This window comes from Thunnus maccoyii, chromosome 3, assembly GCF_910596095.1.
Source record: "Thunnus maccoyii chromosome 3, fThuMac1.1, whole genome shotgun sequence".
Lineage (NCBI taxonomy): Eukaryota > Metazoa > Chordata > Actinopteri > Scombriformes > Scombridae > Thunnus > Thunnus maccoyii.
The window spans coordinates 8,140,149-8,164,008 of NC_056535.1; the positions used below are offsets into that span (position 1 = coordinate 8,140,149).

The 23,860-nt window shown below is 40.7% G+C and overlaps 2 protein-coding genes across 5 annotated transcripts in view; both read left to right on the top strand.

Moving 5' to 3' along the window:
* The window catches only part of zhx3a (zinc fingers and homeoboxes 3a), a 47,482-nt gene that overhangs the window by 3,000 nt on the left and 20,622 nt on the right, over nt 1–23,860 (top strand). The window lies entirely within an intron of this gene.
* Nucleotides 47–4,986, top strand: mafbb (v-maf avian musculoaponeurotic fibrosarcoma oncogene homolog Bb). Its single transcript, XM_042407327.1, has one exon. The coding sequence runs from the start codon at nt 3,422–3,424 to the stop codon at nt 4,403–4,405; it is 984 nt and encodes a 327-aa protein (XP_042263261.1). The 5' UTR covers nt 47–3,421; the 3' UTR covers nt 4,406–4,986.

Here is a 23,860-nt window from a genome sequence, read left to right on the forward strand (position 1 = left end):
ATTGATTCATTCATTCATTCATTCATTTATTCATTTGTTCATTCATTCATTGACTGACTTTATTCTCCACCTCAGTGGAAATTTGTCTTTGACTTCTCCCAAAGTACAACAAATACATACACTACACGCATAGCGCAACACACCATTAAAAACATACAAAATATACGACGTACAATAGTGCTAAATGGGCAGGTACTAGCAGGTAGGTTATATAAATAATACCAGAGAGCAGATCTTATAAAATAACAAGTGTTTCCTTCAGCTGGTCCTTGGGGCCATGAATTGATGGCCAGACAGGAGCAGCTCAAACTCTGAGTGTAGTGGGTTTGTGGTGCCTGCAGTTATGTGTTTAGCCTGCCTGTGTACAGCACTGTCAAATATGTTGAAAAGTTGTTTCTATGACGTGCCAAATACCTTCCCTGCAATATTAACAATTTTCGAGAGCTTGTTTTTGCTCTTTACACTCAAGTTGCCGTACCAAGCTGTTATGTTAAATGATAAGACGCTTTCAACCAGGCTTCTGTATGCCGTTTCAAGTATGTGTTGGCTAACGCCAAAGCTCTTCAGCTTCCTGATTAAAAACAATCACTGGCTGGCTCTATTAAAAATGCTCTCTGAGTTCTCATTAAAAGTTAGCTTCTCATCAGTGATTGTGCCAAAGTACTTAAAATGTACTACTTCTTCTACAGGCTGGTTATTGAATATGACAGGGAGGATGTTCCTGGCTCCACTTGGTTTTGTTTGTATTAAAAGTTCTTTTGTTTTCCAGTTTACTTTCCTTACACCAGTCCTGCAGTACAGTGACCTGTCTGAAGTCAGCCTCCTCGTGTTTGGTATTGTCTTTCAGGAGAAGACCAACTAGGGCCATATCATCAGCATATTTGAACAGCTTGACATTACTGCTGTGAACAGTCATTTCATTTGTGTAGTGGTGACAGCACATAGCCTTGTGGGCCTGTGACTGTGTCACTGTTACATAGTTTGTCCATCGAAGAGTACTGGCAAATGTCCTGTTGAGTACATACTCATTGGTAAATTAATACTAATTGGTAAATTCTCAAATATTGATTTGAGTTGGGCTATAATCCACATGCAAACCTTTGTTACATTTTTGGTGCTGACCAGTCAGTTAAAGGATGTTGTGTTGTTGTTTTTTAAAGTCTGTCCTATTTAGTGCAGAATTGTGCACTTATGGTAGCACTTCATAAGCATTTTCAAGATGAAACGACAGAATTCAGGATTATTGGGGATATCTTTGGATATTAAGCTTCCAAGAAGACAAATATTTTGGCTTGTTAGCATTAGTTGAATCTGAATTAAGTCACATTTTAAAGATTGTCATATGGCAACAGAAAACCAGAAAGACGTGTCAGTGACAGTATTTGTTGACTGGTGTGTTATGTTGGTGAGGGAATACTGCCCTGAGTTTAACCTGTAAGGCAGCTCCTCCTCTCAGGCTGCATAAAAATTCTGCCTCCTTCAATAGGACCAGAAGACCTAAACTACAACTATAAACTATAAACTAACCTCCTACAAACTATACTTGATTGATGGAGCGTTTACAGGGAACGGTACAAATCATCAAACTAATGAGTTCTCAGATGTCAGACGTTTCATTGCGCTATTGATGTTACACTGATGCATAAACACCAGTGATATTGATGATATTGGTGTATAGAAATTCAAATGTGTTTAGGAAGGAAGATGCTGTTAACATCCTATGATTAGCATACGTTATATCACCTGCCCTGCTGGCATCATTTTTCATTTGTGTCCCTGAGAAAGCCTTGCTCAGTCACACAGTCTCCTCTGTTCCTCTTTTCCCAGAAAATAAAACTGACTTAAACAATAACTCGCCGTTCTCAGACAGCAATTTCTATTGGTTTTGGCTCAAGTCTTCTATCTTGTCGGTGAAGTTTTCAGTATCTTTGGAGTAAGCACTGCCTGAGAGGGTCACCTCAGGGCAGAACATCCCTAAACCCTTTAATATCCTGTGCAGTCATGTCACCACGGGGGTGACAAGCCTGAATCAGGCAGAGGATCCTGAACATGCCAGAGGTATTTATTGTGTCAGTGCTGTCGATGAGCTGCCGTTGGGGGGTTGTGATTACTGGTGGTATTCTTAGTTAAAGCCTTCATCCAGATTTTTGCAAACAGTTTTGGGTCCATGATCCAATCCGAATGCCCACTCACTCACAGACTTTGACGAGCATTCCTGACGAGCTTGTCAGGACTCGTAGCTGACCTACTGTGAAATCAACAAGCATAGGGGAATATCCAATAATCCATAGTAGCAGAAAGTGTCTCAAATACAAACTAATCAAATCCAAAGAGCAACCATGAAACATAAAACATGGAAGACGCGAGAGTTCACCAGGGAGCACCGTCTGTGTGCACGTTTGCGCTATGATATGATGACAGTTTACAAATGTTTTCATCTGACTTGATCCAACAATAATGAAGACTATTGCCCCCTCTTGCACTCATGAGAGAGCTTTGAGTGGATATTGATCTTGTATTGGGATTCCTGCAGTGCGGACTAATGACCACAAGGTGTCAGTATTTACCTGTGTACTTCGTAAAGAACACAGAAACCACAATAGTGTCAAATGAATTGTATAGCAGCCTCCTTTTTGTTGTGTAAGTGAAATCAGGCTGTCAACACATGTATAAACCACCACAAATTCATAAATATATATAAACTAATATTCACCAAATAAAGACTGATAGAAACTGTTGTTTAATTATATCTATATGGATTTGTTGAAGGCAAAAGTGATCCCACATGTTGAATCTCCTTGAAAATAATAAAAGTAATGTCCAGACAAGTCTGGGTGTGAAGGTATTTGACTGGACTGTATACACACTGTGACAGAGCCAAACACCCTGTAGGATCAATAGGCCTAAATATAAAATGGAGGACAAGTCAAACAATAAAAAATATATATATTGCAGAAAGGAATATGTGCTGCTGTGTACGACATTTATAGGTTTTGGTCAAATGATCATCACGAACAGCTCGTGGAAACGGACTCGTAGCAGCTTTTATGCAAATCTTCCTCTTGAGCGTGTTTTGATTGGAGAGGAGCGTGGAGGTGTAGTCTGGAAGGCGTGACATAATGCCAATGCAGCTTTATGAAGAAAGTGCGCTTCTCCTGATCAGGCAGAGGTGCGTCTAGTCCTCTGGCATCAGCGGACTTTTAGTTTGTGGCTCCAGAAGCCAAACAGGCTGCGCGGTGCAGAATCACTTCGCTGTTCAGAGTTTGATCATCTGGGAGCTTTTCACGCACGCATGTGGGTTTTTTTCCCCTCTGAGCTGAAATCAAAGTTTGGAATTACTGTGAGTGCGATTTCACTGACTGCATGAAATAGCTGTGAACATTTTGGAGCTCTTTGAAGAAACGAGCTTACCATTTTTAATATGACTGAAGCGCATTCACATTTGGGACTGCAGAAAACCTCCATGGATTTCGTCAGCGACTTTGACTTGATGAAGTTCGGCGTAAAGAAGGAGACGATGCAGGGAATAGACCGCTCCTTCATCGGGCCGTGCAGCCAGCTCCAGAGACCAGACTCTGTCTCCTCCACCCCTGGCAGCACACCTTGCAACTCGGTACCCTCATCACCAAACCTCCATCCAAACGAGCAAAGAAATAACCCCGGGAACGACCCGTTCTGGATACCCAACAACGGGGGTTACCCTCAGCAAATGTACCCTCAAGCTTTTGGTCTGACACCCGAGGACGCAGTGGAGGCCCTCATCGGCGCCACAGCACAGCAGGGGCACCCATCTGCGCCCCACGGCCACCACCCGCCACCTTTCCAAGCAGAATATGATGCGTACGGCCACCTGAGCGAGCCTATCCAGCACTACCCGGGGCTCTCGGGTCACCCAGACATGCAAGGCATCCCAGGCAGTCACTGCCAAGACCCCTATCTCAAAGACGACATGGGTAGCGCGTCCCCTCAGTCGCCGGAGGCCCAGCAGGTCATCGGTGCGCACCACCATCTCCAGCAGCCGCACAGCCGCCAAGACAGGAGATCCGCGGCCGAGGCCCACTTCTCAGACGACCAGCTGGTTTCCATGTCCGTCAGGGAGCTCAATCGGCTCCTCAGAGGCCTCAGCAAGGACGAAGTGATGCGTCTCAAGCAGAAGCGCCGGACCCTGAAAAACAGAGGTTACGCACAGTCCTGTCGCTACAAGCGGGTCCAGCAGAAACACATTTTGGAGCACGAAAAGACCAGCCTGGTGTCGCAGGTCGAGCATCTGAAACATGAACTCAACAGACTGATACGGGAGAGGGACGCATACAAACTTAAATGTGAAAAACTGTCCGGTGCGAACTGTTACCACGAAACCGGGTCCACCAGTGATAACCCTTCCTCACCCGAGTATTCTCTGTGAGTTTGGTTAATTTCCTGCAGAACTGATTCTTTTCCATAGGGAGCCATTTATGCTGACAGCTCGCCTTGCTCTTTAACAAACAATCCCGAGGATTCATCACGTTTGAATTAATGGACATAAGGATCTCACTCAAATAATTGTAATAGATACAACTAGGCAACAAGTTATGAATGGAAAATTACAGTGAAGCATGCATGCAGGACATGTATGAGATGTTTTTATTTTATACAGGCATATGTATTTTGTCTGAAAGGAGATACTTGAAATCAAAGAATATTCCCTTTTATTAATATACAACTTCTTTTTAATCTTTCTGCTCCAGTTACTGCTCAATCTTCATATCAGTGATTTTGCTTTGCTTAGTTTTTGTAGTTCAAATTATAGTTTGTGTTCATGCTTCTTTAAAACAGAAAACATACTGAAAGGAATGATGCTAGAAATGACATTTTTATTATTTTTATGAAGCTGATTCTGCTGGACAGAGGTGTTCCTTGTTTGTTTTTCTTCTTAAGATAATATACAATTATGCAAATTGTTTTTCTTTACCATGTTTTTCATTTACTATGGATCAATAAACCTATTGTGACTTTTTAAAATCTTGTCTCATCTGCTGATGGCATAATTTACTATCCTACAAAAACTTCACATGCACAATTTTTTATTTAAGTGTCATTGTGATTATGTAGTTTGTTATACATATGGAAGCTGTTCAAACATTTTAGTAAACATACTCACAGTAGAAACACATTGTTTTGAAAATTCATAAATGCATAAAAGCAGATACATCCAACACAATTTCAGCATGCAATATGGGAAATTAGAGTATTGATGTGTATCAGTTTGTGTACAGGACACATAAATATGAAATTATTATTTGTCTACAGTGTAGATGAAAAAATTACAAGCACATAAAATTATCTCTACTGTAAATTGCTAATCTAAAATTATAACATGATCCTACAAAATGTAAAAATACTCTATAAATCCAGTGTTAGTTTGTAGAAATCTACATGACTTATGTTATTTAGTATTTAGAGCACCAGAGTTTTCTTATTAGTCATAATGCTCAATGCTCTTAACTAAAATATAAGTATTAAACAGCCAAATGAAGGAGCACAGTAACAATCACAGTACTGCCTATTTGTTGGCTTGGTGGTGAATGAAAGGATGAGTGGCTTTCTCTCCTTCCCTGACCTTTGCCCTTCATGGAGCGCTGCTTCCTGTGGGACCCCGGCATGTGAAAGCACAGGGGGGCTGACTGGCAGGGGCTGTGGGGCACAGATAAAATGGAGTGGAAATCAGGCTTCCCCTCTGCTCTCTTCCTCAGACAAACACATCACCTCTGCATTCATTGACAGAGGAAGAGAGAAACAACAACCACGGCGCACTGCTCGTCGCTCCGGAGGAATTTTTACACTTGATATGTTTTCTTGTTTTTCAGCCCGGGTGCCATTTTGTAATCTGCAAGCAAATTTCCTGAACATAGATCATTCTCAGTTCAAGACTACAATAATATTTGGATGACTGTAATAGTCCCAAGGCCAGTGTGATAATGTGTGATAAGTGGTCACATTGTAAATTGAGTTTATAACCTCTGTGATGGCATGTGTGCAGAAAATGTTTGAGGTTTTCACTGTCAGAGGAGACTTTCTCACTGTTCTCCCTTTTGCGAGGGTTCAGCCGGGCAGGTGGCTCGGTTAATGGCACCACCCTTTAGCCTGAAAACCAGGTTCTCTTTTCATGTGTGACCCCTGACAGATTTGACCTCACCCCTCTGTTGAGGGAAATCAGCTCTAAAATCACACCACAGGTGCAAAAGCACTTTATTTCTGAAAACAGGCCGAACCACTGTTGGTCGGCCCACTACGTTGGGAGTATATGACGTAGATGAGTGTGTTTGTGAACATTGAGGATGTAGCAGAAAAGTAGTGACGATGAATAACGCTCCTCTGTATTTGAATGTTATTTAATCAGTGGCTCTCATATATAGAATGAGACTATGTTTACAGGCACAGTTTAATTTTAAAATGAGGTTTCCTCTATTTTAAGAGTGTACTTGTAAATATGTTCATTAACAGTAAAACTACTCACATGACTGTTGTGCACAAAGTAAAATTCACCATCAATTTTTATTGATAAATTTTATTAAATTAGTTTAGTTAAAACAATTTGTTAATTTACTTTTTATCACAAATCAGTATAATTTTACATGTCATGATTGTAAATGACATAATCAGTTGAAAAGAGTGCTTAACATTAAATTAAGATTTCCAAAACCATACAGTATTTTAGATTGAACTATCTTAAGTGTAAGTGCATATTTGAACATACAATACTTGAAAAAACTGAGTGCAAGGTATGCATGCATACTCACATACATTTTACATTACATACACTGATGCATGTGCATTCCTTCAAACAGTGCTTTTCTTTGTGCAGGCTTGTGTGTTTGCGCACTTGCATACATCACATGTGGATTTATAAGCAACGGCGGCATAATACAGTAGAAGTGTTGGCGAGGAGAGCGGTTTGTGGTTCTGTGTGACAGTGTGCAGGGTGCCATTGTAGAAACGATTAGCCAGCTCTTTTCCCTCGCATGTGATAGGCTGGTGGGCCTGATGTGGGAGCCTCGCACTTCCCCCACCCCCTCCTCCCCGCCACCAACACCCCGAGCCACAGCGCCTGAGGCTGGCTACTGAGTCAGCAGGAGGGAAAGGTGTCTGCACGGCTGTGGCATCAGAACAAGAGAGAGAGCAAAATAGCTGGAGAAGGATAAAGAGCGGTGGAAACGGTTTAGAATAGACATGCTTGCATTTTTTAAAAAACAGATGGAGAGAAGGAACGGTCACACGGAAAAAAAACGCAATGATGAAGCAGGTTAAAGAGGAAGCATCATCATGTCATGAATTATTTCAAAATCTCTTCTGCACAAGTCTTTTTATTACATAGTGTCCAGTAAGAGGAGATGACACATTTTTACACAAGAAATAACACCGATGGATGGCTGGTTTTCAGTGAAAACACTCAAACGTGTCCATCCGAATCAGTTGAACGTGGTACCAGCCTCTTGGCTGCGTGCTGGGGTTTGCCAAGGCCTGGCTGCATCTCAGACAGCGGACACAGACAGAGGAATGCTGCAGATAGTCACCATTGTGTGGGGAGAGGCAGAGGAATGCAGGCTGCCAGGCTACGTACACTGACACCAATGAACACAGCCAGAGGCCTCGAACCATGAGGGAAGGCCGGGCCAACAGACCCCACAGTCAAACATCACTCACCACTTCCATCTGTGATATCATACCCATCTTCCCTGGACAGTGTTGGTTTGGTCCAGCTCGGCTGTCTAAACACCGAGTATCTTGTTAAAGAGCTCCTGACTGACTGTCACAAAAACTGTCAGAGATTAGATACAAAATAGTCCATCAAATAAGCGTTAGTTGATCAGCTGAGTAAATATTCTTTTGTATCAGACACACACTGCTGATCAATCAGTGAATTCTGCGTTCACAATGATGATTGTCACTAATCTTCTGTGGCTAAATGTCAACTGACCAGACATTTGACCCCTAATGACAAGAGATTTCCAGCTCCAGCCAGTTCTTTTACCGTTGTTTTGCAACAGTAAAAGCCTGCACTGGTGATCGTCTGTGAGAGAGTGGCTTCACGTGAAGCACAAAGCAGAGATTGGGATGGAGGACAGGATGGACGAGGGGCTTCCTCTTTCACTTCCTATATGAGGGTCCAGTCAAGTGACTCTTTGTGAGAGTGTTAGGTTGTATGTCGCAGGAAAACGCAGCTTCGACGGCTGTGGTTTCCGCTCAGGATGTCCAGTCGTTTCTGCGCACAGTTGTGACACTGTGAATCATGCAGTGATCACACACGCATACAGACGTCTCCATGGACATGGCACACATACACACACACACAGACATGCGTGTGCAAATACAGATTCATGTGTTTATGCAATTTCTTGCTTTGCCCCACGCAAGCACATATTTTTAATAAAATCATGTGATTGTGCCAATTTTTTTCTTAGAGCTGTCTCTCTCTCTTTTTGATTGCTTTAGCTCCTGCATGGACTATGACAGCATTTTTTTACTAGTTGCCACATCCTGAAAGATTCCACAGTAATTATGATTGTACTACTGGTAATGACTGAAGTTATCACATGATGGGCTCTACAGGATCCAACAGAGTGGATTAATGTGTAGCCCCAGTACTACAATAAAGCTTGTCTTACTATCTTATTGGCTGCAATAAGGAATCTGGCTTCCTGGGGACGTTGTGTTCAGCGTGTGTGTGCATGAACTCTTGGGGATCTGATAGGAAGGCCCTCTGATAAAGAGCTTGTCACGTTTCAGTGGACACCACTGGGAGACGTGTGACAAAGTCCTGTCACATTATAGACCCTGGACTTTGGTTACAGAGCAAAGGGTGAACCACTGTATGTAATAATTATACAAGTTCCTTCCAGCGTGACAGAAACACTATAAAACACAGCCTGAGCCTTTTAACAGAGGTGAAAAACAGAGGTTTTTCACAGCTGTACACAACAAGGGTAAATGGAATGTGCAACAGATATGAAAGTGGCTAATTGTTTTATATATGTATAACCGCACCCTCAACACCTTGCTGTTCATTCCTATGATGGATACACGGGATATTCTCCTGCTTAATGAGTGTGACACTGCAGTTTTCCAGCACAAATCTGGGGGCAAATAAATGGAGGGAGGATTATTTAAGAGAAGAGAAGAGATCTCTTTCCCTTTCATTCCCTGCTAGGATTTCCTGTTCTGTTTTATGGGGGTCATGCAGCTGGCAGGCGCCCTCCTGTTTCTGTCCATAATGATGACAGGCGTCCATTAGTGCACAGTAGAAACACGAGCCATAGAGGTTAACTCAGGCTCTTCCCCCCCTAACAGCCTCTTCCCTTTCCATAGCCCTGGCCCCCCAGTATACTGCCTACCTACAGTATCTATAGGGCAGATAATTGTGACTCTCAGTTGCTGTTGGCAAAGCTTCACTGATTAAGGGTCAGCTCCTGCTCAGACACCAGCATGTGCACCCTGACGAGTTCAACACAACCTGGAAAGCAGGTCCAGCCCTTGGGGACTATATTGTGTCTCTGGTATATAACATACTCACATCCGGGAAAAGTTACAGGGGACTTTAGGGTAATGGGAAGATGGCTGCCGATGAGAAAATATACAGTTATGGCTGTTGTTAGGAAATGAAAGTAAGAGAAAAGAGAAGAAAACATGTTCTTTAGTGGTTTTGAATCTGTGTGTGCGTGTGTGTGTGTGTGTGTGTGTGTGTGTGTGTGTGTGTGTGTGTATGTGTGGAAATGTACCTGCAGAGATCAATTCGATTAGATTTAATAAGAACATCCTTAAAAAATCAGATGTAATATTTGAGTGATTTTGACATATTGTACATAAAATATAGATTGAATTGCATGAAATGAATTTGAAAGTAGATATGAAGAGATGACTGGTTTTGAAATTGAAACTAAAGTTGTCACTGCTATTGTGCCATTCAACACCCTTCATGAGTTTGTGTGGGTGTCACTGACATGAGAATATGGCAGTGGTCTCATACGTTCTGGTAAAGTCTAACAGGCCTCTTTGGAATTGGGTGTGTCACTCTCTCACTAATGTGTCATGTTAACATCTCCGTTGTGTCATAACTCTTCCTCCATGTTTCTCAGAAGCACTGTGCTGAAGTCAAAGCTATATTATTTTTTTCCTTTCAGCTGATTTTAGCATATCCATCTCTGTCCTCTATGCAGCTGGAGGATTTGGCAGAACAGTCTTCACACGCCCATTCTTTGATTCTTTGGCCATCTTTGTCATCATGCTCGATGTTAAGCCTCCGCTAAAACAACTGAGGAACAACCAACTGTGTGCTGTGGTTGGACTGTCAGGGAGAGAAGCTTGCAATTGGCCGACACAGAGCTTATAACGAGTCTATTTAAGGGGATGCAGACCTTTATACTACAGTGAACCCATGTACTTGTTTGCTCTTTTTGCGGTCAGGATACAGGAAGTACTTTGTTCTGGGATTAAATGACAAAAAAAAGAAACTCTAACTTCTCAAAAAAATTAAAATGAAAGGTTACAAGTAAATAACAAAGTTTATTGAGGGTGTGATAAGAGTTCCCACTGAATTTAAGATAGACGCTATCGTTTGAAACTACTAACAGTCACATAAATCTGTTTCGTGCGTTTTGAACATTGCAAACAGAAATTCTCATCTTTCATAGTTACTGGCAAAAAATGCATGTCGACAAATGCAGTACGTACTAATAATCACTATATCTTTATTTTAATAAAAATGATTTGTGAAGTTAAACCTGCATTAACAGATTTTTGGGGCAGCAGAAACGCCGTAAACACAACATTGACATACTAGCTTCTTTTGATATGGGGAACTTGTTAACAAACAGTTGCTTATTTACATATCCAGAAAATACAGTACAACACCACTCGCAGTCATTTTTGTCTACCTCATGAATGTAAGTCCAATCTTAACTCTTGTTTTATGCTCTGTTTTTGGTCAAGCAGTTCGGAAAATATGTGGCGCTTTAGCTGCTAAACAGACCTACATACAATACACAATGTTTACCAGCTAGCTGCAAACTTCGTCTGCTTTCTCTGTCTGCTGTTTGGTGTTGGGAAGGTAGTGCACAGTGGGATTTTATAGCTTTTTTGCTAAAAACAGCTGCCTGCAGTGTTTGGAAATGATGTTGATGAGAGCGGTGAGAGTGAACCAAGACAATAAAGTTGCAGACTGGAAAACCAAAATAATGAGCTTAAAGATGCTAAAACGCTCTGTGGAGCTGTGGTGATCTCTGTCAGTTCATCACAACAAGCAGCTCCTTTCATATTATACATAGCCATACTAGAGTCTGTGTTGTTTAGTTGTTTAATGTTCACCATTTTAGTTTAGCATGTTTGCATGCAAGCAATTGCTAATTAGTACTAAATATGAAGTACAGCTGAGATTGATGGGAATGTAATTAGTTTCGTGGATATTTGCTTATAAACCAAGTACAATTTTGACCTGACTAGATGAAAAATCAGAGGATCACCAACATGGTTATAATTCATCCTGAGGGGAGCAAGAATGTGTGAGCCAAATGTATTGGTAATCCATCCAATAGATGTTGAGACATTTCACAACCACCAGTTTCAACCTCATACTGGTGTTAGAGAAAAAGTCATATAACCAGTGTCATTAGGATATGTCATCTGGGAACCTTGAATGCCTTTATAAAATGATGTGTCAATTCATCTCGTAGATGTTGACATATTTTACTGGATAAGTGAAAATTTTGACTTGATGATCGCACTAAACAAAGAGTCATTAGGATTCTCAGGACACCACAAATATCTGTATCAGATTTCATGGCAATCTATTCAACAGTTGTTGAGATGTAGCAGCACTCTGGTGTCAGAGAAGAGAAAGCGAAGCGTATAAAGGAACACACCGCCCACACGTGGCCGAGCTGTACAACAACACAAGTTGGTGGCCTCTGACTCATAACCCAACAAACTCTGACCTCAGCCTGCACATCAGATGTTGAGGAGCGTTCAACTGTCCAATTGTTGTGGGAACCTCCTATCTGTCTGCCTCCCGGACGTTTAAACACTGCTTGCTGGAGCGCAGATGAAACCTCAGACAAATCAGACAAATGAGTGAAAACGATACCGTGACAGACCACAGACTGATAACATCAAAAGTGAAGAAAAAAACAATCTTAAATGTGCCTGTGCCTCAGTTTAGCTGCACTGGTGGTGAAAAACATTTGGAGTGAGTATGTCAGCTTCAAGTCTCTTTTGTACAGGCGAGGTCAAAAGGGCACTGTGCCTGTGAGTGACAGCAGTAATGTGGGGCTATATTTAAATCCTTAGGAGAGGGACAGCCTTGACTCATGTGGGCCCTACACATCCTCTTTCCACACAAAAAAATGAAACAGCTCTTCTGGTTAAGTAACTCCAAAATGCCAGTATCCTTATGACTTAATGACAGCAATTATTTTAAGACTCTGATTATGCAATCTATTGCTGAATTTGCAAATATTGTCAAACAGCAACCTTGAAATGAAATAAAATTTGTCTTTTGGACAATGATCTCATGTCTCATGATAAGTTACAAAGTAGGTTATGTATTATTGGCAAGTGTCTGGTATCACTGCCTGGCTAGAATTGATTTTATTGATCCCTAAGATAGTGTGAACCCTTCCTTTAAAGATTCTTTCCCAACGTCCTGCTGAGGAGTTCAGTCGCTTTGTTGTCTGGGTAGATCTTCAGCCTTAACATTGTTGATTTGTCAGTGGCAGCTGAGGTGTTTGGTAAAAAACTGCTGTGGCTGATTGCTGGAAGGAGTGGAAAGCAGGAGCATTGGGCTTTCCCACAGAACCAGGACGACAAGACTTTGAAATAGGAGCAGCTTCTCTGAAGCTTTATCAAACCCTGATCACCTGATAAATCTGTCAGAAGCTGCAGTCCCTCAATAAGAACCTGTTATTCATAGTATGTGCCAGTAAAACAAATCTTTAAAGGACTAATCCTTTAATCCTGATTCAGTGTTTCATCAGCAGAAAAAGCACTTGTGTTTGCTGCGATGACTTCAACTTGTTATCTGCAGCGGTGCTTCCCCAATCAGTTTTAAATGTCACCTAAATGTTTAAGATTAATGAGAAAAGTGTGGCAGATGGATCATATGTTATCCCTTCGTCTTTGTCTGTTCAGAGCAGCTCACCCTCAGGGCTACTTTGACATGCACATGCATACCTATCTGTGCTGCTATCTCTTTACAGTATATCTGTGTCAGCAGCGGGCTGAGGCAGGAGCATGAGAAATGGAGGCGAGCTCGGTCCTCAGTCCCACAGATAAGGGCTGTGCAGTCAGCTGTAAACAGTTTCTGTGTGTGTGTGTCTTTCTGTGTGTGTGTGTGTGTGTGTGTGTGTGTGTGTGTGTGTGTGTGTGTGTGTGTGTGTGTGTGTGTGTGTGTGTTTGAGTGAGTCTTTATTTCCATCTGTTTTCATCACCTCTGGAAAGGTGGCATGACGAGTCTTCCCACAGGAGTGGCGAGAGCGTTGCCGTCCCGCACCTTCCTCCTCTCCTCACCTTACTTGATGACATGGGCCTTATCGCTGCATCTGCCGGGCCAGTTAGTCCCTCCCCCTTTGTTTGAGGATTAGGGGATGCTACTGCACCCATTGTGAGCCACAGGACACAAAATCGGCAGCTTTCCGACACCGACGAGGCACAGATCTCTTCCTCTTTGAAGAGGCCGTATTTAGAGTCAAACGATAATTTCAGATAATCATTGAATCATCCCCGTGACTGCTGTGGTGAACTCTGCCTGACTGCTAGATATGCAAATATCTTCTTTTACTCCACCCTGCATTAAATCATCATTCTGTTTGGCCTCGAGGTGTGGGGGGAAAGAAGTGGCTTGTTTAGATCTGTACGTCAGGATGCTGTGAAACTATCTAACTTTACTCCTATGATATAATAAACCAACATAATATTTCACGGCAGCATCAGGACATTTCCTTCACTTTTACTTTAGGAAGACTCAGAAATGTTTCACAAAAGCAGTGACAGCATCAAAGAGGTGATGCCTTCACTCCATAGTGAGCCACCATTACAAAGAGAGGTTGACCTTGCCTTTGGCCTCTTGGCTGTCTGACAAAGCAATCCCCATGCTCTAGTGCAGTACGGCTGTCCTCTAAATGAAAGTAGCTGAGAGGCGAAGGGCAAAGAGGCCTATGGAATATCAATGTGCGATGCTCTCAATTAAGATTAAAGCTTCGAATGGAATCCTATGGAGCCGCTTCCCTAAGAAATGCTTGACATTTTACCCTTGCTGACTCTGGATAAAAAAAGTGTCCTGCGCCACCAGTACCACCACCACCACCACCACCACCACCACCTCCGCTAACTAGCTGCCCCTCCTCAGCTAGCCCTCTGTTCGCTGAATTCATTCTGTAGATATTGACTTAGGCTACAGTCACACTTCTAAGAAATAAGTGAAATGGATCATCTTACTGCCAGTGGATGATAAGAATACTGAAATATGAAAAAGCGTCTGGGTCAGCAAAATGACAAACTAGGGGGGGAAATATGAGGCAGTCATGATAAACCCTTAGAGACAAATTCCCTACAGCTAGACGGAGAAATGAGGAGAGGAAAAAGAGGGGCAGAGAGGAAAAGGAGAAAATATATATCGCCCATTCCCATTTTAAATGCATGTTTAAGAGAGAGCCTCATTAATTTACAATATGTGTATCCTCCTCAAAATGTGGACGGACTGTGTGTAGAGGGATTTTAGACACATAAAACACCAGCCGTGATCTGATTTCATACAGATTTATTATAAGGGATAAGATTTTACTTTCTATATTGTACTTTCATTATAATAAATACAATCCATTTTTTTCTCATTTATGACAATAGTACACAGTATTGTTTATGTATTTCAAGACTAAAACACTCCTTGTTAATAGGAAGCAGCCTTTTACATAGTTAAAATTCTGTGCTTTATTCCCTTTAATTATGAGAGTGTTAGAGATTTATTTTGCAGTTTGTTAAGATTCAGCAGATGTCGTTTGTGGGCTGATGGCTTCAGTTTGAGTAAAAAACATGAGTCAGTATTTACTTGAAATGTGCGACATATTTCCTAGTGATTTACAGAACATGATGTCAGTTGTTTGCATCCGATCTTGTAGATTAATACAGATTATGATGCTGTTTACAATGTGCATCTGTCAGCATTGTTGTGTCTCAGCGATGGGAGCATTTCTATTCATGTTTTTGGGTTTAAAGATACAGAGGAAAAACATTACATGGCTATTTAAATCAAAATGTTATATTAGTAAGAAACACATATGTTCATTTTATTCAGCATATGAAACTCCAGGTGGGATTAAGCTATATTTGTAAAGCTGATGCAGTATTTTATTGCTGAAAGTAAGAGAGCAGGGACTGATTATGAATACGATGTAGAAAATAAGATCAAAATGGAGTCTATCGTGTAAACTCCACCCTTGATAAACAGAATTCCACATCACGCTCCAACTCTGCAGTTAACTGAATCAATGCAATTCCACTTGTGCTGATCTTGCAGACTGAGGCCCTTCCCCCAACCTCCCTCTCTTTCTCTCTCTCCCTCCCTCTCCCTCTCTCACACGCACACACACCCGTCTCCCTCCCCATGCAGGTCTACCCATCGTAACACATTAGCAGTAGAAGCCATCACACAATCAAGACAAGGCAGCGTATGAGACGTCAGGCCAATTTGTTTCCTTCTTGGAGCTACATCACATTAGCAGGGTGGCTATACCCTTGAGCTAAATCCAAGTTCACACAGAGGGAGCGTGCTGCTGGACAGGAGGGCAGCGATGTCAGCACTTTTCAGACGGCTGCTGACATGTATCCAGCAGACTGACATGTATGAAAAAAAGCTTGATAGTTTGAAATACGGCCCTTTGGATGTTTCAGGGGTTTTTTGTGCGTAAGCTCGTAATGCTATTTCCCGAGGCCTGGAAGAGAAAGAGTGCACAGTCAGAAAATTTAACAAAAAAGTTCCTCAGTCAGAGGTCAGGACATCACATGAATCTGTCAAGTAAATGAAAGGACCCGATTTTATTTCCACTTTCATCAGGATCTCATACGCCACAAACAAATGTGATATGACTTCAGCTGTGCCCTCCCTGAATCAGAAGACAAATGTGACTCAGAGAGGCCAGTCAATAGTTCAATTATCTGATATCTGTCTTGCTTAATTAAACATATAATTGACCATCCGAGGACTAATGATAGCCATCCCATTACCCATGAATCCAAAGGATTTGGCATAACCACCACTTGACCCTGCTGTGGATTGACTGGCCTTAGGTACAGGGTCAGAGTGTATCCACTGTTCACTGCTCTGTGACACTCCTCGAGACTACATTCCCCGTCGCATGTCTCAGGATGTGGCTCTCAGCTCTGCCAAAAACAGTTGGAGGGAAAAATGCAATTACTGCAAGATTATCATACTGCTTCCGTTTGACTTTTCTGACTGAATTCATGAATATATATGAATCCATCTTGCATCTCAATCTGAAAACCCCCCGTCTTAGCCCCCCACATTCATGTTTGGCTGCTGGCATTTTCTTTGTTTCCTCAAAGTGTGTTCTTACAGGAAGATTAAAGTGTTACCCTGAAAAACCAGACCATAATTCAAAAAAGTATGAAACATCAAAAATATCAGCATACTTTTCTCAGTGTAAAAAAAGAAGAAAAAAAAAATCACCGCAAAATAATTTTATAGAACTTTAAGGGAGAGTGCTGTGTGAAGGATGTGTTTTTCCTAAATATCGCTGTTGTCAGGTGAAAACCTCCAAAATATCAGAAACGCAATCTGGTTTTTAGCTTGATGACGAAGCATTTTTAAGTTTATCCAGTTGCATTCTGTAAGGTTTTCGTGAGCGTGAGGCCTGCAGAATTTCTTTTAAATTTTCAAACTATAAAGGACCGTTTAAATCAAAATGATAGTTCAATATCTTGGAAATAAGCTTATTCGCTTTCTTGCTGAGAATTAGATGAGAATATTGATACCACTCTCATATGTCTGTTATATATGTAGTATAAGAGTCAGGAGACAACTAGCTTAGCTGTGGCTAAGTCACTGCACTCGTCCAAGAAATATTACCAGCATGTAACTAACCATAAAAATACATATAGTCGCTTTTTTTTATAGCTACAACGTGTTCATTTGTGAGCCATAGAGTTGTTGGTAGGTGTATTTTTGAACTTTGGACAGAGCCAGGCTAGCTGTTTAGCCACGCTTCCCCTCATCATTATGCTAAGCTTAGCTAATCACCTCCGGGCTCCAGCTACATACTTAACATACAAAACAGAGCAAGAAACCCAGCAAGACGGCAAATAAGCGTATTTCCCAAAATATCAGATCATTGTTTAAAATGCTAAATACGTGCACAGGTACAGGTACTCAGTGGCATAAAGAGCATAAAAAGACTTGTAAACATCCAATAATTGTTTTATATATTTATGATTTTATGTTATGATGTATTTATTACCTAACTTCCTGATATTTCTCTATTTTTAGACACACATCAGCGTAAAATTCTTGACGCAGCCAATCTGAGCCTTTTTTGAGTTCTTCATGCCATTGAGTGGATATATATTTGTATATTAAATGTTAACCACTTCATCCACATTTGACAACTCCCCTCCTATTTTTGTATTATCACTGACCTGTTTGGAAAACCTTTTTTCACTCATTTTTGTGTATTCCTGGATATAAAATTGATTTAAATCAGAAAACCATCAGATCAACAAGTAAGTAGTAAATTTTTTGATCACCTGTTTATTCTATTTTTTTTTTAAGAATACAGAACAAAAGAACAATAGAACCAAAGAAAACAAGAGCACAATTCAGCAAACTTAAATTAGTCTATCTAAATTAGTAAATTTAGTCTAATCATGTATACTGATGAGGTCCACAATCAGTACTACAGAATAAACATGAGTGCATATGTGTAAATATCATATCACAGTGTAGTACACTTCAAAATACCTGACAGCACCTGCACCCAACCCCCGAACACACACACACATACACACAAAAACACAGAGAGCACCCCTCTCTCCCTGAACGTATCACCAACCTTTGGACTTCACCACTACTCCCCTTAATAGCTCAATCTGACGGATCATTTAAAAGCCCGCTGAAACAGACAGATGGGTAATGGATTGCATGGCAAATCAATGCTCGGATCAATGGAAGACATGCATCAATAAATGGATAGAGAGCTGCTGAAATAGACACCAGAGTTAATGTGGAACAGCGTAGAACATCATTGTGTGGAGTACACAGTGGAGAAGGCTAATACGAGTCGGCCCTGCTGATAAGGTGTCCTTTTGAATAATGCAGACAACAAAATGACAGTGATAAGCTAAACTTAAGCTGAGCTGCTATAGTGTGACTGGAGGAGCTGCGTATTTAGTGCCCACCCCCAACACACACACACACACACACACACACACACAGGCACACATAAAGGCAGCCACCAGCAGGCCTATTTCTCTGCCTACTGTCACTTCACAGCAATTTCCTGCTAATTTACACAACTGTAATCATGTGACAATCCTGGTGGGACTGAGGTTGTGGTGAGCAGGACTGTAGATACAGTATCAAGAGAACAGGAGGGCACAGAAATTGAACAAAAGGACAAATCTGTGGACAAATCTTACTCCGTCCTCATCAGGGACATGAATACGAGCAAACACGGAGTCACTTTCATCAGGAGCAAACTGTCTTGTTATTATCTGATGTAAGACAGTTTGCTGAGCTAACGTGCCGGGACACATGGTGCTGTGGGGGAGCAGCTCACCACAAGTGTTGAACTTGTGTTGGACTTAGGTGGCGTTGTGACCAGAGGCTGACTCATCGCTGCAGCACCGGACGCTCAGGACTTGTGGTTTAAATGTCCAACAGCATGAGGCATCCCACTCACTGATAGCTACTCCTCATACCAGAGCGACTGTGTCAGCTGCTGTGAATAGGCATCATCGTAAACAAAATAAATGTAATGCTTGATAGACCTAAGCTTGCACTACTTGGACAAGCAAGTGGCAAGACGCTACACCTGTTTCTCATGTGCTCGTGCCATAAATCTCTGGTGAATGGCTGGTTTAAGGGGTGGCTGCTAAGGAGCAGCTGTACCCGTCTAAAAATAGCGGCAAAGGCTGCTGCTGGACAGCGTGTTAAAGCCCAACATGCAGTTTAGCACAAAGAGCCTACCAACAATACCTTCCACCTGCATTAGCCGAACTGCGGCCCACGGCATCAGCATTAGAGCGCAGGAAGTGACTGACTGCTGTGCAAACTGAACGTCCGCGCATGTCACTGTGTCTGACTCACTCACCCAAACAACGACCTGATCCTGACCACATAATTCAGACACACTTTATTTTCCAATGAGCTGAACATTCATTATCAGTGTCTCGTGGCCTGAGGCAGAACGCTCCCTGCCCGGTGTAGTGACAACCACCAGCCGCCCTGATGGAAAACAAAGCCAAGATGGCACAGCAAACACGAATCACTATGACAGGCAGAGTTCAACAAAGTAGGACTCAGCACACTAAGCACATTTTATCAATGTTTTCTTTTAGTCAGGTCCTTTCTCCAAATTAAAGAACGGACTGAAATGCCTACATCCAGCCCTGCTTGTTCAGGCCGATAATAAAAAGAGTGAGTATACATGCGTGGGCCTGCTTGCGTGTGTGTGTATTTGGGTGCACACACCTGTTTGGGTACACTGTAGGGTAAATGTAATTGCAAAACACAGAGGCTGACAGTGTTTAGAGATCCCAAATTGCACCTCTGGGAGTCACTATAGCTCACAATCTGACTAATGAAGGCCAAGTAATCAAGCTTCAAACTCATCAGCCATGTTTGCAGTAATTAAAAGGTTTATGTTCAGCGTCAGGAGAGCCGTTGGACTCTTGTCAGTCAGTGTCAGAGGTCCAACTTGATGTTTAGTATTTCTAGGACCCAGAGAGTTTTAAACATTTTATACAAATTCAACTTCTTGGATTGATTATTCAGTTAGAGGGAAATAAAATGCCATAACAAATACATTGCGCTACAGTTAGAGGTCCAGTCTGTGCATTCACACCCAGGCACCAAGGGAGCCTCCATAAATGTACATGGTGATGTATAAGAATCCAATAATCAATTGTATGACGAGCGCTGTCTGTCTGCATCATCCTGATCTATTCTGTCCTATGGGACTCTGAGGGGCTGTGAGGGGGTGAGGGAGGTGCTCTTAGCGTAAAATACTGCTGTCATTCCCTCAGTTCTCCTTGTCTTTAAATAAACACAAAATACAAATATAATCATGCACATGGAATACTGTAAATAAATACAGTTCATGCAAAAAAACATTAACAAGCAACTGTTTCACCGGCATCCAGCACGTACTACAACTTCCTGAAAACAAATGTTCACTATTGTTGTTCTTGCTTCTGCACACCTGCAATTAAAAAGGTTATTTCACACCTGCATGGCTGTGATTTGTGAGTGTGTACAATAGTATATGCGTGCTGGCCAACTGGATTAGAGCTTAATGCATATTTGGTAGGATATAATGTTACACCTTCTGTCAGACATGCTGACATCCACAAGGATTTTACCCAGCATGCAGCAGGAGAGGTTCTGCTACTAGTGCTCTCTGGGGATCATAAGTGACCTGAAGAGGACATCAGACAGTGGCTTCGTCTCTATGTTCACACAAACTTAAAAATTTAGCAGTTTAAGACAGAACGAGAGAGCCAGCAGGATGCATCTAGTTAACTCATCTTTAATTAGTGGAGATAGGAATCTGGTTTTGGATTAAACAGCAGTAATTCAATTAAGTGTTTGAGGTTACGACTTAAGAATATGGTGCTGTTTTTCTACTAGAAATACATCTTTTGTGTTTCCAGAGTTGTAACACTTCTCTGTGAGAGGAGTGAAGCAAGTTTTAGATAAGGACAGGGCTCTCTCTGGTGGCTGAGGCCTGCTACTGTTGCTGCTGACTGTCAACACCAGTAAGATCCCAGTAAATGTGTTTAAAAAAAGGCACTTTCTGTCAAGAAAAACAAACAATTAAAAAGTAAATCATAGATATGGTTTTTTAATTGTCATGTGCGAAGTGGAGTATGTGAGTTTCTCTGTTCACTAGTGAACCGAACCTAATAGGTGCAGACTGTTGTGTTGTGGATACCCCACTGCTTCCTTGATTACAGCCAGTGGTTGCTTTGCAGCAGCCAATTAAAATCGAATACCATTCTCTCACATATTACCACCATTGTATTTACTTGTAGATCAATCCCCTTCAGCTGCGCCATTTTACATAATGAATGCAGAGGCTTTTGATGTGTTTGCCTGGTAGGAGACGCACACACCACAGGAGGAGCCGCTGGAGGGCCTGCTGTTCTCACCTTACTGCCATGTAATAGTGTGAAGTGTAGGCTGTATCAGGTCTTAGTGGCAATAAGGTGGCATGTTGTAAATTAAAAATATTTATAACACTGTTTTTAAATTCATTGCTAAAGTTGTAGTTCACTGCAATATTTTATAGTCAGAGATTATTATAATATTATATATATTATATATATTATAATACAATATATTATAACATTTTTGTACATTTCTTTCAAAAACAACACACAATATCAGACAATATGAATGAAACTACAATTAACCAATCATTTAATTAATTGATATTGGGTAAGCCAGGTCTGTGACCATCAATAGGAACATCAGTGGCGGAAGACGTTTACGCAGATCCTTTACTTCAGTTAATGTAACACAATGTAAAAATACAAGTAAAAGTCTTGCATTCAAGATGTTATTCAAATAAAAGTATCAATATAAATATCAGCTAAATGCATTAAAGTATCAAAATTAAAATTAAATTTTGTTATATGTCATTATGCTGTTATATATCATTGGATTACTGTCACTGATGCATTATGTAGCATTTTAATGTTGCAGCTGATCAAGGTGGAGCTAAATTTAACTACTTTATGTACAGTTGGGTATGGTCACCCAGCTCTGTTTATAGTAGAACTGAAATGATTAGTTGATGACAAAAAGTAATATATAAATAACTATATTTATAATCAAATACTTGTTTCATTTTTCAAGCAGAATTGCCAACAATTCTCTGGTTGCAACTTCTCCACTGTGAGAGTTTGCTTATTTACTGTATTCTTCTTTTACTTTACTGTATCATTGTAATGTGAATATTTTGGGGTTTTGGACATAAAAAAACATTTGAAGATGCCACTTTGGACTCTCTTTGTAAATTCAATGGGTATTTCTTTGCTATTTTCTGACGTTGAATAGACGAAACAATTAACCAATTACTAATTAAGAAAATGATTGTCAGATTAAAGGAGAATAAAAAAAATTGTTAGTTGCACCCCTAATCTAGATCATATTGGTATATATAATTTTAATCTGTAAAGTAACTGTAATTGTCACATAAATGTAGTGGAGTAAAAAAAAGTACTATATTTGCCTCTTAAATGTAGTGAAGTTGAAGAAGAAAGTAGAATAATACACCTCTTAACTGTACTCAAGTACAAAAGCCATCATAAAAAATCATGTCTGTATCTGCCTTGATTTTGAGAAGAACTCTATTAAAATATATAAACCTTTGTGTGTATATACATATATATATATATATATATATATATATATATATATATATATATATATATATATATATATATATATATATATATATATATATATAAAATTTTGTTAAATTTCTACAATATATGAATAATATTAAATGTAATAGTATAAAAAGTACATGTTTTTACAAAGAAGTGTTTCATCATCAGGTTGTTCATCTACAGTATTTCGAAATATGGGCTGAGCTGTCAGCTCACTGTTCCTGTCTGTAATCTGTTAGAAAAGCAAAAATGTTTCAAATGCAGCCTTTTTACATCTTCATATGCAATTCTTTTGTTCAATATAGCTGTTTCTATATGTCTCTATGTATAACTTACTTATAACTACAATACACTGTCTACAGTACATTCAATTATACAGTAAATAGCAGGATGTTTTCATTAAAACATGACTCAGTACATTTTTTCCTACATTTGAAGATACTGAACTGCACTTCCACTCTTTGTTCTTCATCTGTAAGCACAATCTTTTGATCGCCTGCTGGTACTTGCTGTCCATCAATGTCCTGAAAAGATCCAACAGGTCGTTTTCTCCCATAAAACCATCTGCACATCTTGATATGGAATAGTTACACCTCATTTCCTCAATATAGTTAAACATTAGTCACATAAATCTCCAGGTAATACATTTATAACTCAGTACACTCTGAACACACTTCTCACTACTAGAGCCAAGACGTGTTTTGATCATTCACAGCAGGACCTTTGTGCTTAAGTGCAAGATATAAAGATTAAAACACTGTTCGTGCCAGGCTCAGCAGCACATGGCGCCCATGTAAAGCCATAATTTAAATTATGTGGAGATTCAGAATAAGTATATTGTTGCTAATATGGAGCTTTGCACAAATTCCAGCCCCCTTCTTCACTTCTGCTTAAAAAGTGCTTTTAAGAATCTGTGGAAAATGAATATAAAACTTAATATAATAGCAAGGAGTCAGCAGTTGTAAAGTCCCATCTGTGTGTGTGTAAAGAAGCGTTCATTTAGCATTCATCCTAATCTATGCTTGTGATCTATGACAGAGCTCCTTCTCTCCAAATTCACCCTGGACAGCAACTGTGATTGGCAACGTAATCAGCAGAGGTGCCAGTATCACAGATGCTGTCTCTTAACTAATTGCATGTAGGAACTGCAGTGCATAAGGCGCAGGTGCTCATTCTCTTTGTGAAGTCGCTTTGGCCTGTTTCGCTT

Bases quoted from the DNA above. Each gene is read 5' to 3' on its own strand.
- mafbb (XM_042407327.1), top strand. From the start codon at position 3,422: ATGACTGAAGCGCATTCACATTTGGGACTGCAGAAAACCTCCATGGAT.